General features: G+C 35.5%; 1 protein-coding gene across 1 annotated transcript; it reads right to left on the reverse strand.

Annotated features, from left to right (window-relative positions):
• Positions 1-4,854: 4,854 nt before the first annotated feature.
• LOC107844354 lies at positions 4,855-5,496 on the reverse strand. Its single transcript, XM_016688793.2, has one exon. The coding sequence runs from the start codon at positions 5,494-5,496 to the stop codon at positions 4,855-4,857; it is 642 nt and encodes a 213-aa protein (XP_016544279.2).
• Positions 5,497-13,341: the final 7,845 nt, after the last annotated feature.

Here is a 13,341-nt window from a genome sequence, read left to right on the forward strand (position 1 = left end):
TACTAAGTGAAGGTTCAATGTAGAGCACACCTTCATTATGCGCAATAGTCTTCCTTCAACTAAATTGGTGAACTCTTTTATTTGAATATTAAAATGAGTGGGGGAATGTTGGTGCATTTTAATATTAAAATTAAATTGTATGAGAATTGATGGACATAAAAGTGAAGAAAGTGGTCACAATATATTTTGATAACTCATGTAACTTTTACCACTTTATTTGTCCATTATCGATCATATTATTTTGTGTCTTTAATTTTATGAGTTAGTACTAAGAATATGGCCATAAGTTTCTTGTAACTTCTACCATTATTCTACCTCTTTATGTATTGTAACTCATATAACATACGAAACCCCTAAAATATTCATCTTCCTCACTTAATATCCACTACTCCCTCATTTACTAGATGGAAGAGTACTACGCCTATATAAATGGTGTTTTCTTCCTTGTGTTGAAGAACACATGAAAAGAGATGAGTGGTAGTACATTGTGAGTGACAGATGGTAAATGAAAGAGAGAGTTGAGACGTAGAAAATATTTTAAGTCTTTAACTATATTCACTACACAAAAAAAAAAATTATATAAGTGAAAGAGAGAGTTGAGACAAAGAAAATATTCTAAGTCTAACTATATTCACTATAAAAAGAGAGTTTTATATGTTGAAGGAATCTTTTCTTATGGTGGAGCTTTGGACTCTTCAACTAATCCGGAGTTACTTGAGTTGTAAATCATTGATGGGTTGTTGTATCCTGGAGGGAACAAGTCAAAAAATATACTGTTGGATCGGTGTAGATTATGATGCAGTGGGCTTGAATTTTCTTAAAGAGAGAGATATTTGTTCCTTATCCAAGAAGAAGATGATCTTATTTTCTTCATTTTTTGTTCATTTTATTTTTAACTATAATCAGTTATTGTAATTTGTGGTATATTACACCAACACTTAATCTATTGGGACTTCTTGTATATATTTAATTACTTAAATTTAGGTTCAGTTACTAAATATTTTTTTTATAAATAAGTATTTAGTTTCCCTAGTATTTTAAACTTGAAATAAATTAAAATTTTAGGATTACTAACAAGTACTAATTAGTCTATTCCCCTCAAATATTTTTTGAACCAAAATGTCAAAGATGCCCCCTTTTAAGCTAATATTTGATGCTCAAAGTTGTTATTGTACTTTATAAATAGGTCCAAAGCAACGTTCTCCAATCACATTACTAGTAGAGAATATCTTAGTGGTGGTAGCAAAAATAACTAAATTGATCAATGATGACTCCATATCATCCGTTCCAACTACCCAACCGATATGATGGACAATCAATTGGTGTATATACATTACTCAGATACAAATAAAACGTTAGAGGTATGGTCTTTTGAGAATTATGAATGATCTTAGGTGTATTTATATGCCTAAGCACCATAACTTACCCATATTTTAGCTAAGTTTGGAGAACAAATTGCGTAGTTTCTTATGTTTTTTCTCTACTTCTATGTAATTGAGCTAACCAATGTGATTAGCATGATTTTAGGTATTAATGAGGTAGATGGAGATATAATAGGACTATGAAATGCGGATGACATATGACACAAGAGAGAGTAGCAGTCTGGACCAAATGTGGTGCCTAAAAACTATGTCCAAGACATATTTGTCACTTAGAGTTAGTCTAGGGACTTAGAAGGAAATTATGAGGGAAAAGTTATTAAAACTACTTGATCTAGAAAAGTCACGTATTATTCATTATTCTGTATTATTTTTTCACTGAGAGTGGTGGCTTAGCACTAAGGGTGAAACGCAACTTCTTCTTCTCCACCAAAAATTGGGTTCACTTTTTGGTAAGATGAATATTTCTATTGTGATTTTCGTTTTACTCATGAGTAGCTAAGTTTATTAGTTAGGGTTATGGAAGCCTTGTAGCATACAATCTATTACTTTAGGTTTTTGAATTCATCATGCATTGATTTGTTTACATCATACTCTCTTCGTTTATCTTGAATTCTTGTGGTTGCAAATATAGAGGATGTGCCTTAAAACTCAACTTGTTCGATAGAAAGGTTGAGGTTCGGAAAAGAGAGTAGTGACAAGAAAATAAGATTGCCAACCCCTATTCCATATGTTAATTCCTTAACAGGATAAAATACTTGGAGATTTCATATTATTTTTGTAAACACTTTTGATTCGAGAGAACTGAAGTGAATTAGTCCTTGATGGTTGAAAAACACTAGGATTATGTTATTAAATGCAATATGTTTCTCAGTAAGCATGATGCATGTATGAATTAGTAAAACCCACAGTTAGAAAGAATTGAAAACTACAGGGTGGACATAACCCTAGCTTGCTATTTCTCTGGATTCAAATACTATATATCTCTCATCTTTTTAAACTGAAACTATTAATTTGTGAACTAAATCAAATTCTCCCTTTTTTGTTTTACGGAAACGAATGATTAAAAGTCAACTAATCTGCATATAACTTAATTAGTACCATATTCCCTGTGGGATTCGACCCCAACCTAGTTGGGTTATATATTTTACAACGACCATTTACGCTCTTATAAAAGAGTTGTAATTTGGGCGTATCAAATTTTGGCAAATAAGGAATATACAACAGTCTTACACACTCATGGCACATGTCAACTCAATCAGGAGCATTATAGATTCTCGACCCAACAATTAAATGAATTCAAATAAAAACAACAATCATAGCAAGAGTCACAACTAGAGCCTAGGTGTTTCAAACGTAATGATCCATCACATACTTATGTTATAATATCATGTGATCCACAAGAATAGTTACATGCAAGTAAATGACTAATTTTCTTTTAAGACGATCGTTATCCATCCATCATCGAGAAAAACACCTAATTATGACTAAATCAAACAAACATCTAACAAGAAACAAAATAAACAAAATAACTAATCCTATCACAGAAGTATACTAAGGAGAAGGTCCTATTTTCTTATAAAACAAGTAGCAAAGTAACCAGCCACCCCACCCTTAAGCTAAGCACTATCCCCAGTGCAAATAACAAGATAAAGAACCTGGCTAGTAGTACTCCTCATCCATATTAGGAGTCATGCCGCCTGCATTGAGATCACCATCGGAGCTATTTTTCCTGTATTCATCATATCATCCATGTCAGCCACACATAATGAACTAACTACAATTAAGATGAGGATGGTGAAGTCACCACCCCACACTTAATTTGTTAGTATAAACCAATTAAGTATTCTTATCGGGTACTTAGACTTCACCGATATCCACTCTGACATGGTTCACCAACATTAGTCAATACAATTCACTCACTTCAATTTCACCAATTTTATTTCAATGAAATAATTTTTGAACAAAGCTATGCCTTAGAGTTTCAACATATCAATATACACAAAACACCATCACTTTCACATGATTTAACCAACACCATGTTTCATAAAGTAAGTTATAAAATAATGGCCACACAACTAAACTACGTTAGTCATGAACAATTCAATCATATGAAAAAGCTCAAAGTACTACAACAATGATGTCCACTACAACAATGCTGTTTATCTTCCCAAGATGTTCAACACCTTTCTTTGACATAACCATGGCACGAATTTATTTCATAATCCTCAAGAAACCAATTAACAACTACAACATAAAGTCTCAAAACCTAAGGATTAAGAAAATAAAACTTACCTTGAAGATGAGAGATTGAAGAAAGAGAGTGAATATTCTTAGATTTTTGAAAGTTTTTAAGAAGCTTGTGGGAAAAAGAGCATGTTAAAGGCACGGTTTTGTGGTGAAATAAGAGAGAAATTGGGGGTTTAGTTGAAGTAGATGAGGTTTTGCATCTCACAGTGGATAGCAAAGAATTAAGTTTGCATCGCACAGCTTAATGCCTAAGGAAAATATTATGTCTTTCCGATGAGTTATGCGTCGCACTCTTCATTGCATAAGCCAATGTTTGCGTCGCATAAAGGATGGCAAAATGGGCCTTGGACGCCACCTAAGGTGTCACCTAAGTGGAACAGTGAGGGTGTGCGGTATGTTGGGTGCCGCACAAGTTATTGCATACCTTATGTTAGGCGCCGCATAGGCAATCACCTACATAGGCTTAGGCACCGCACAATGTATGACATAATTCGCACAATGTATGGCAAAATAGTTCTTGGGCACTGTATTTGTCATCGTCTAAGGGAGGCAGTGAGTGTGTGCAATGTGTTGGGAGCTGCATAGGGATCGCCCAATGGGACTTAGGCGCCACATACGCAATTGCCTACTTATCATTTAGCGTCACCAAAGGCTTTGCCAACATGGCCTTGTGTGCCACACACCATATCGCCTAATTGAAGCAGTGGGAAAGGTCTATACCATGAGGGCTTCGCCCTCGAACTCCCGTCGAGGTTAGTGGTGGTCTCCGAATTGATCCTATCGGCACGATCCCTACGCTACCACCACAGACCTCATTAAAAATCACAAAATAAAGTCGTACAACAAAACTTTTGGGGTTGGATTAGCATAATTTAGGTCACAACTTTAACACGAATCATGACTCAAGCCTTACACATTTGACCACTCCAAATTACCTATAAGGTTCCCGTTACTCTTAAACTTACCTCCTTTGATATGGTTCCCTTTTAAAAATAAATTTGGTACCAATCACCTCCTTAATACTTTATGCACCTACACTTAATCAAAACCAACTAAAATGATTAGAAGGATGGGCTGCCTCCCACCAAGCGTCGTAGTTTCGGTCGTGACTCGACTCTTATTTATACATTTTTGTTTAATATGATAAAATGAAAATAAAATCATGGGTTGCCTCCCATGCAGCACCGAATTTAATATCGCGACACGACTTTATTATCTTGACTACTCAAACTTCGTCAAGATACATCGATAATACCATTTTTACCTCATCTTCATAGAATGCATCAATGATCAAGAAAACACTCATCTCTTTTTGTTGTTTCGTGTATTTACCCACTTCAAAACTAACCTCTTTCCCGTTGAACCTAAATTTTAGCTTATTCAACTCCAGGCCAACTAACACTCTCCCATTTGCTAACAACGGCCTGACAAAAATTATGTGTACTTCAAAGTCCACTTCACAATCAAGAATTATAAAGTCGGCGGGAAATTTAAAATTGGCCACCCTCACAAGTACATCATGCCGAATACCAATCGGCCTTTTCACCGATCCATCTGCCATCAAAAGACATATATTGGTGGGTGTAGGATCTACTAAACCTAGTTTCTTGAAAAATGCCAATGGCATAAGATTTATACTTGCCCCAAGATCACAAAGGGCCCTTTTAAAATTTAGCGATCCAATCGTACATGGGACAGTAAATGCTCCTAGATCAGCTTTTTTTTGAATAATAAATCTTATAGCAATGGCACTGTAATGATGAAGATTGTCTACCATTTCATAGCTCACAGTCCTTTTTTTTGTCAACAGATCTTTCATAAACTTAACATATCTGGGCATCTGTTCCAGTGCTTCAACTAAAGGCATGTTCACTGTCAATTACTTCAACATAGCCATGAATTTGTTAAACTTGCCTTCATCTTCTTTCTTCTTTAATCGTTGTGGAAATGGGGGTAGTTGCCTTGGGATTTCAACTGGAGCAACTTTTACCTCCTTTCTTATGCCTTACTCCACATCACTAACATGTTTCGGCTAAGGTGGTTATTCCACTTCTGCACTCTTCTTTTCAAACCTCCCAACTCTACAGGCACCACTGAAGATTCATCAACCATCTCCTAATCCATTTCGACCACTTCAGTATAAGAGGATGCTCCTAATCCTAGACTAGATAACATCTTACCGCTCCTAGTGGTAATAGCTAAACACGATCCATCAGTCCTCAGATTCTGAACTACATTACTTGGTAGAGTCCTATTCTGTCCTTGGTTGAATATTGTAAATAATTGTCTCATTTGCTGCTCCAGTTATTTAATAGCAGTTGAGTGCGAATTTACTAGTTGACTCATGGAAAATATATCACTCTCCATAGTAGTCACCCTAGAATTGGTCGCCTAAACTCCTTTTAATAGTTTCTCCATCATGTCCTCTATGGACATTTTGCCTGAACTGGTGGCAGCATTATCACGGCTTCCAGGAGGTACATATAGTCCACTTCTGTTACTTTTATTCTTCTAATCTCCTTGATGATTCCAACCTTGGTTTCCTTGACCACCGGTCCAGAAACCCTCCTGGTTATGCAAGTAGTTAGCGTCTTCCTCGGTGTTTGATTTAGCTTTCTTACCGTGGGACCCTACAGCTTTTACCTTTTATACATTCCTTAATAGCAAATGTTTCATGAGCAGATCTATCTGGGTTTTCATGTGAGCCATATCCTGATCACGCTCCTCCTCTCTCCTATAATGCTCTACTGATATTACACTAGACCCAGTATTACTTGCTACCACTAGACCCAGTATTACTTGCTACCACAGAATCTCTGGTATTCAAAGCTCTAGTTGTCTTAGTCATTCTTTTTAACATGTCCGCAGCCTCAGTAAATTTGAGCTCCATAAAAGCTTCTCCTGCATCATTATCCACTATTGGCTTTGTAAGTGAGTTAAAAGCTCTATAGAATATTTCCATCAAGTGTTCTTCAGTCATCTTATGGTTTGGGCATTGAGTAAACTTCTTTTTAAACCTCACCCAAGTATTATGCAAAGCTTCATTAGCCAATTGCCTAAAGTTGTTGATCTCATCCCTCAACTGTAATATTCTGGAGGGTGGAAAGAACCTTTTTAGGAAAGCTCCTTTCAATTGCCTCTAGTTTGTTATAGAATCAGGAGTCAGCTCAATACCATATAGTGGTCTATCTAGATAGAGACAGTAGGAAAAATCTCAAACGAATAGCATTTGTCCCACTCCAGGAATTTTAAATGACTTACAAATATTGATGAAGTTTACCAAATGTAGATTTGGATCATCACCAGGGAATCCACCAAAGAGTACTTTTAAATTCAATAGCTGGATCATAATACTGGTGTTGTTGAATTTCACCCAAGGATCTAGTGGTGGTATAATGATTGCCCCTGTAGCTCCAGCTCCATCTAAATTGTCCTCATCGTTGTCAATATCAAACTGCACAGTTTGACGGCCTAGTCTTCCTCTAAATGGACAATTTTGATTTATAGGTGAAACTACTCCCATTGTATGCTTCTTATTAGTCAGGTCAATTAAATCATCATCTCTCAGGTCCTCTTTATCTAGATTAGGTACCGAACCTAGGTTATCTGCATTCTATTGATTTAATTGTGCATTAGCCAAAGCGGCTAATCTTTCAGCTTTTTGTTGGTTAGCCATTCTTTCAATGATATGAGGTTCAGGATTGAAGGGTAATAATGGTTCTCCTGGACTTCTGGTCTATGGCATAAATGACAATGAGGCGTAACAAACAAAAACAACAAATAAACATAAAATAAGGAAATTTGACTAACAGTCAATTAACACACATAAACTCAATTTACAACCGTATTCCCCGGCAACGGCGCTAATATTTGATACACCCAAATTATAACTCCTTACAAGAGTGTAAGCGATCGTTGTCAAATATATAATCCAACTAGGTTGGGGTCGAATTCCATAGGGAATATGGTGCTAATTAAGTTTTATGCATATTAGTTAACTTTTAATCATTTGTTTTCGTAAAATAAAAAGGGGGGATTTGATTTAGTTCACAAATTAATGGTTTCAGTTTAACAAGATGAGAGATGTGTAGTATTTGAATCCAGAGAAATAACAAGCTAGGGTTAGGTCCACCCTGTAGTTTTCAATGCTTTCTAACTATGGGTTTTACAAATTCATACATGCATCATGCTTACAGAGAAATGTATTGCATTTAATAACATAATCCTAGTGTTTCTCAACCATCAAGGACTAATTCACTTCAGTTCTCTCGAATCAAAAGTGCTTACAAAAACAATACGAAATCTCCAAGTAGTTAATACTGTTAAGGCATTAACATATGAAATAGGGGTTGGCAATCCTATTTTTTTGTCACTACTCTCTTTTCCGAACCTCAACCTTTCTATCGAACAAGTTGAGTTTTAAGGCACATCCTCTATGTTTGCAACCACAAGAATTCAAGATAAACAAAGAGATTATGATGTAAACAAATCAATGCATGATGAATTCCACAGCCCAAAGTAATAGATTGTATGCTACAAGGCTTCTATAACCCTAACTAATAACTTAGCTACTCATGAGTAAAACAGAAATCACAATAGAAATATTATCATACCAAAAAGTGAACCCAATTTTTGGTGGAGAAGAAGAAGTTTCGTTTCTCCCTTAGTGCTAAGCCGTCACTCTCAGTGCAAAAATAATACAGAATAATGAATAATACGTGACTTTTCAGCATCAAGTAGTTTTAATAACTTTTCCCTCATAATTTCCTTCTAAGTCCCTAGCTAACTCTAAATGGAAAATTAGCCTTGGACATAGTTTTTAGGCACCACATTTGGTCCAGACTGCTACTCTCTCTTATGTCATATGTCATCCGCATTCCATAGTCCCATTATGTCTCCATCTACCTCATTAATACCTGAAATCATGCTAATCACATCGGTTAGCTCAATTACATAGAAGTAGAGTAAAAACATAAGAAACTAGGCACTTTGTTCTCCAAACTTAGCTAAAGTATGGGTAGGTTATGGTGCTTAGGCGTATAAATACACCCAAGATCAATGAACCATTGTTGTTTATCTTTTTTTTTCTTCTGTGGAATCTTACACAGCAAGACAGAAGGGGTTTTGTCCCAACTTAATTTCTCAGGTCATGATGTCACCTACTATAATCCACCAGTAGGTAAGCCAACCCATTATCTGAAATAACTAGTATCGAACCATGAAGAGAATGAAAGAAAACAGTGGAATGAATGTGATAAAAGACTAGTAAATATAAGTAAACCCCAACACCTGACAAAGTTAGTATAAGAATTTCTAATACAATTAGAGTACAAACGAAAACACAAAAAAAATATACATGTACAAACCATATCCAAAATATAATATAGAGATAAGTCTAATAAATATGAGGGAGATCAGAAATACTCCTGACGTCAGGAGCTCACCCCAAATCTCTAATCCATAGCTGCTCTGCATGATGCTCAAACCAATAATGAGAACTCATACAATGATCTGCAAGCTGCAGAAGTGTAGTATGAGTACTAAACATGTGGTACTCAGTAGGCAATTCCTGACTGATCTCCAAAGATAATGCAAGCATAAATAACATGTAAAGTAAGATATAAAATACATGCAACTAACTATAAAAACTAAATAGGATAATGCTAATGGATCAATAAGGATAAACTATCATATTCTATCAGTATTAAGAAACTAAAGTGCGATACCATATATACCTAGCCAATATACAGAAGAGTGAAATAAGGAGATATAATAATCATACAAGGCCAAATAATACATATACAATTTGAATAGACAAAGAAAGGAAGGGATATACGGTATTCCATACATATATACATACTTATAGGGCTAACTCAAAGATAATAACCCGGGGGAGACAACCTAACATCTTGAAGAATCCTAACCAAACCGAAAAGTTAATAATAGAATAATTAGGGTCTCTAACCATAATGACTAACTGTGAGATAAACCATCAATAATGGAACTTACCATAATACAGAAGGAAAAACATAAATGTATCATCAATCTCAGGTAGTAGTCCATAATTATCCTCCCACGAACTAGCCATCAAAACCACTAATAAAGTAACCGCTAGTTCGAATAAATAATAACCTAATCGAGCCTCTATAAGCCTGGAAGGTTTAAGCAAGTACTCAGCAAATAACAATCAGAGCTTATACCTATACAACCCCCCATAAGGCCGATAGATATAAGCACCAAACAAACATACTAGTGATAAGAAATGCATATGAATGAATGAATGCACATAAATCAATAGTAAACCATATTCGATTTCAGAGCCATAATATATCAAGTGTATACACCTCCCGTAACTCAGTATCTTGCAAAGGCAGGATATGTGGAGACCATTATTCTCCGACACTATGGCTAACGAATGAAGGAACCCTTAGGGAACTCAGGATATCCATATACACTGCCTGATCCTAAACCAGAACTTTCAATAATCATCATAACCAAACTACCTCATCCAGTACTGGATATATATATATGATGATTATTGAAAGTTCTGGTTTAGGACCAGGCAGTGTATATATATATATATATATATATATATATATATATATATATATATTATAAGTACACGGACTCGAACCGTGACTAAAAAAGTATAAATTTATAAATCCATTTCTCGAGATTAAGTTTGAAACTAAATTGGTATAATAGCACAAAAAAGATCAAAATCTCCATCGACAGAAGTAAGTAGTAGTGGTAAAAAGTGAAATAGTAAGGTACCAAAATCAATCTCAGTCTAGATGATTAAATAAGGTGGTAAAATTTTCATAGTAAAAAAAATATTTTAAAAGTGAAATGTGGAAATAAATTCCTTTTTAGAAAATAGTAGTAAAATCAAAGATTTGGGTAGAATCATACCACTAAGTGAGCATAAATGTGTCTAATAGTATGCATGCCATCACCAGCATCTAAATAATACAGCCATAAGCATTTACGCATCCATAACTCTAACGTCCTTTCTTAGGATAAATTACTAACCTGGTATCCAGCTAGTACCGTAACCACATCCTAGGGCCCAAAAGTATATAATTAACACCATAAAGCCACTTAACTCGGAAAACTATAGTTATCAAGAGCATAAACCACTAAAAGTATCTAATCGGGAAAGTACCGTGCAATTCTCTAAGTCAAATGGTAAGGCTTATACTAAGAATCATTAACATCAGTTTATGATTAATCATGTCTATAATCAAGGGTGATAAGGTCCTATGTCTATAACAAGGATTCTAGGTTAAGGTTCGGGTCACATTTCTACTCCAAATTCCCTAAATGGGTTGAGCCAGGATATACTAGTCATAATATCATCCTACAATCCCTACCTAGCATGTAGTCCATACGCTACACAATCTTGTAGAGAAAAATAAATTGAATCCTACATCAATATCGAATCACATTCTTGAACCGTCTACAAATTGCACATTTTTGCTTCATGGTCTCAAAAATAACATCACACTATCAAAATATCATCTATGAATTAATAGGACTAAAACAGGCTATATTGTTATATAAAACTCTGAGCCCAAAACTGGATCACAAATGGTCCCGTGGGCCGGCTAACAAAATATCAAAATTGAATTCAGCACGATGTCCCTTGAAGGATAAGGAATGTGTGCTCAAAGTTGAGCACAAATGGAGTCTCAATTAGGGCTTAAATAGGCCAAAAGATTAAGGAAAATAAAAGAGAATATCTAGAGTTTATGGATAATTTGGGGTGGAAATTTACAAAAAAAATTAGTGGGAAATGACCACCTCACCTTTACTAATTCTCACCCCAATAGATGATTTCCTACAAGTTTCTTGAAATCTTAGAGCTAAACTGGCAGAAAATGGTGTAAAATTGCAGAAGGGAAACATATCTACTGATAGAGGATTACTCATCCCAAGTGCGAGTCCGCTGGTCGCAATCGCAAAGCACAAGAAAATAGTTCATCATGAATGCGAGGCATGAGTCACAAACGCGATGAACAACTGGAAAAAACCATCATGAATATGAAGAAAGAATCGAATTAGGGCGAATTGACCTTTCATCACAAATACGATACGTGGCCCACGATTGTGAAGATCAATAACTTGACCCTTCACAAACGTGGTCAAATCCTCATGAACATGAAGAAAAAAGGTTCCCTAAACCATACACTGAACACCAGCATTTTCCTAACTCTAAATGGACTCTAATCGGATGTTTGAGATTCGTTCAAAACCCAATGGGTGCAAATAAACTATGACACCATACCGAATTCGACATTCCGTATTCAAAGGAACCATAAAAAATCTCATCCGAGATTATTTTAATAAAAACTATGGATCCCATACCAAGTTCTATTTTAATAAATTTCTAATCAATTTTTCAAAATGAGTCTGAAAGCCTCGAGACCTAAATCAAGGGTCCCCTAGCATAAAATCAATATTTTGGAGATGATGGCAAACCGGATTTCTCATCTGAGGCTGTTTAATAGGAGTTCTGGTTCAAGACCAATTTTTTCACAATGAAAGCTCTAAAATAGAAAAATAAGCCTAAAATCCAAATGATCGGATAATCAAACTAGCAATTCTGGCAAGTCATAAGTGACCTGTAGCCGCTATGAAAAAGATCAAAACGTCAAAAATGAATAGAAATCAAGAAAACGGTGGCCATTACAATATCCACTACTAGAAGGGATTTTGTACGCAAAAGTCAATAGATAGGAAGAGCTTGAAAGTTCAAAAGGATGAGGTACTAGGCCTGTATGTTCTGAGAAAGACCCCAGATATCCTTTAACCCGAAATAATGCTTCCAAGGAAGTTTACTATAGGTATTCTCTTTTCAACCAACTTTTTTACTTTACTTTTCAAATAGCCCAAAACTCATCTTGAACAACCAACTGAGCTGAACATAAATGAAACACGTAAACCCAAATCATGCCATACTGACATTACATGGATAAAAGCATAATCAGGTAGAAACTCAACAAAGCTAAAAACAATCCAAGGCATGAATCATGCAACCAACTCTAAATTACAAAGCCAACATTCCTTTGTCATTCCAAACCTGCTAACCACTCTGATCTGCACAGGTTATCCTAGTCCCGACTACACAATCACATCATACTAACCTCGAAAGAATAAAGCTGATCCACTGAAAATCCATAATGTAAAGCATAAGAATAAGACCATAAGGTGCTAACCAGATACAAAAATGGAGATGATCAATGCTTATATATCTAGAAAAATCTACAATTGATCCGAATGACCCTCAAACTTGATAATCATGAATCCCAAGAATAATCTCTCAAAGTTGAATGATCGCTCCAGAATGTCTCACCAACTATGGGTAAAACCATGCTAAGCCAAACTTGGGTACAGTTCTCTCACTGAGTAGACATTCAAAATTTCCCAGGACAACTAAGAAATCAAGGCCAACAGCAGTAGAAACCAATACCATATGCCACAGACCATCCTCCAAGCATCTATCAAGCATAATCTATCCATACAGAATAAAATTAAGTTGTTAGTAACTAACAGACCTAGTCAACCTATAGATGAAGTCTCGACTGAGTCATATTTCAAAACGGAGGCTGCAATCAAGCTCTACCACCCATAGTTGAAATCTGAACACCAAATATGAATCGCTCAAACTAAACTATCCAAACCAATCCAATTGATGGATAAGCATCCAAAT

This window comes from Capsicum annuum, chromosome 10 (assembly GCF_002878395.1).
Source record: "Capsicum annuum cultivar UCD-10X-F1 chromosome 10, UCD10Xv1.1, whole genome shotgun sequence".
Lineage (NCBI taxonomy): Eukaryota > Viridiplantae > Streptophyta > Magnoliopsida > Solanales > Solanaceae > Capsicum > Capsicum annuum.

What these genes read in the sequence shown, in the direction of transcription:
- LOC107844354 (XM_016688793.2), bottom strand. Translation starts at nt 5,496, where the DNA reads ATGCCTTTAGTTGAAGCACTGGAACAGATGCCCAGATATGTTAAGTTT.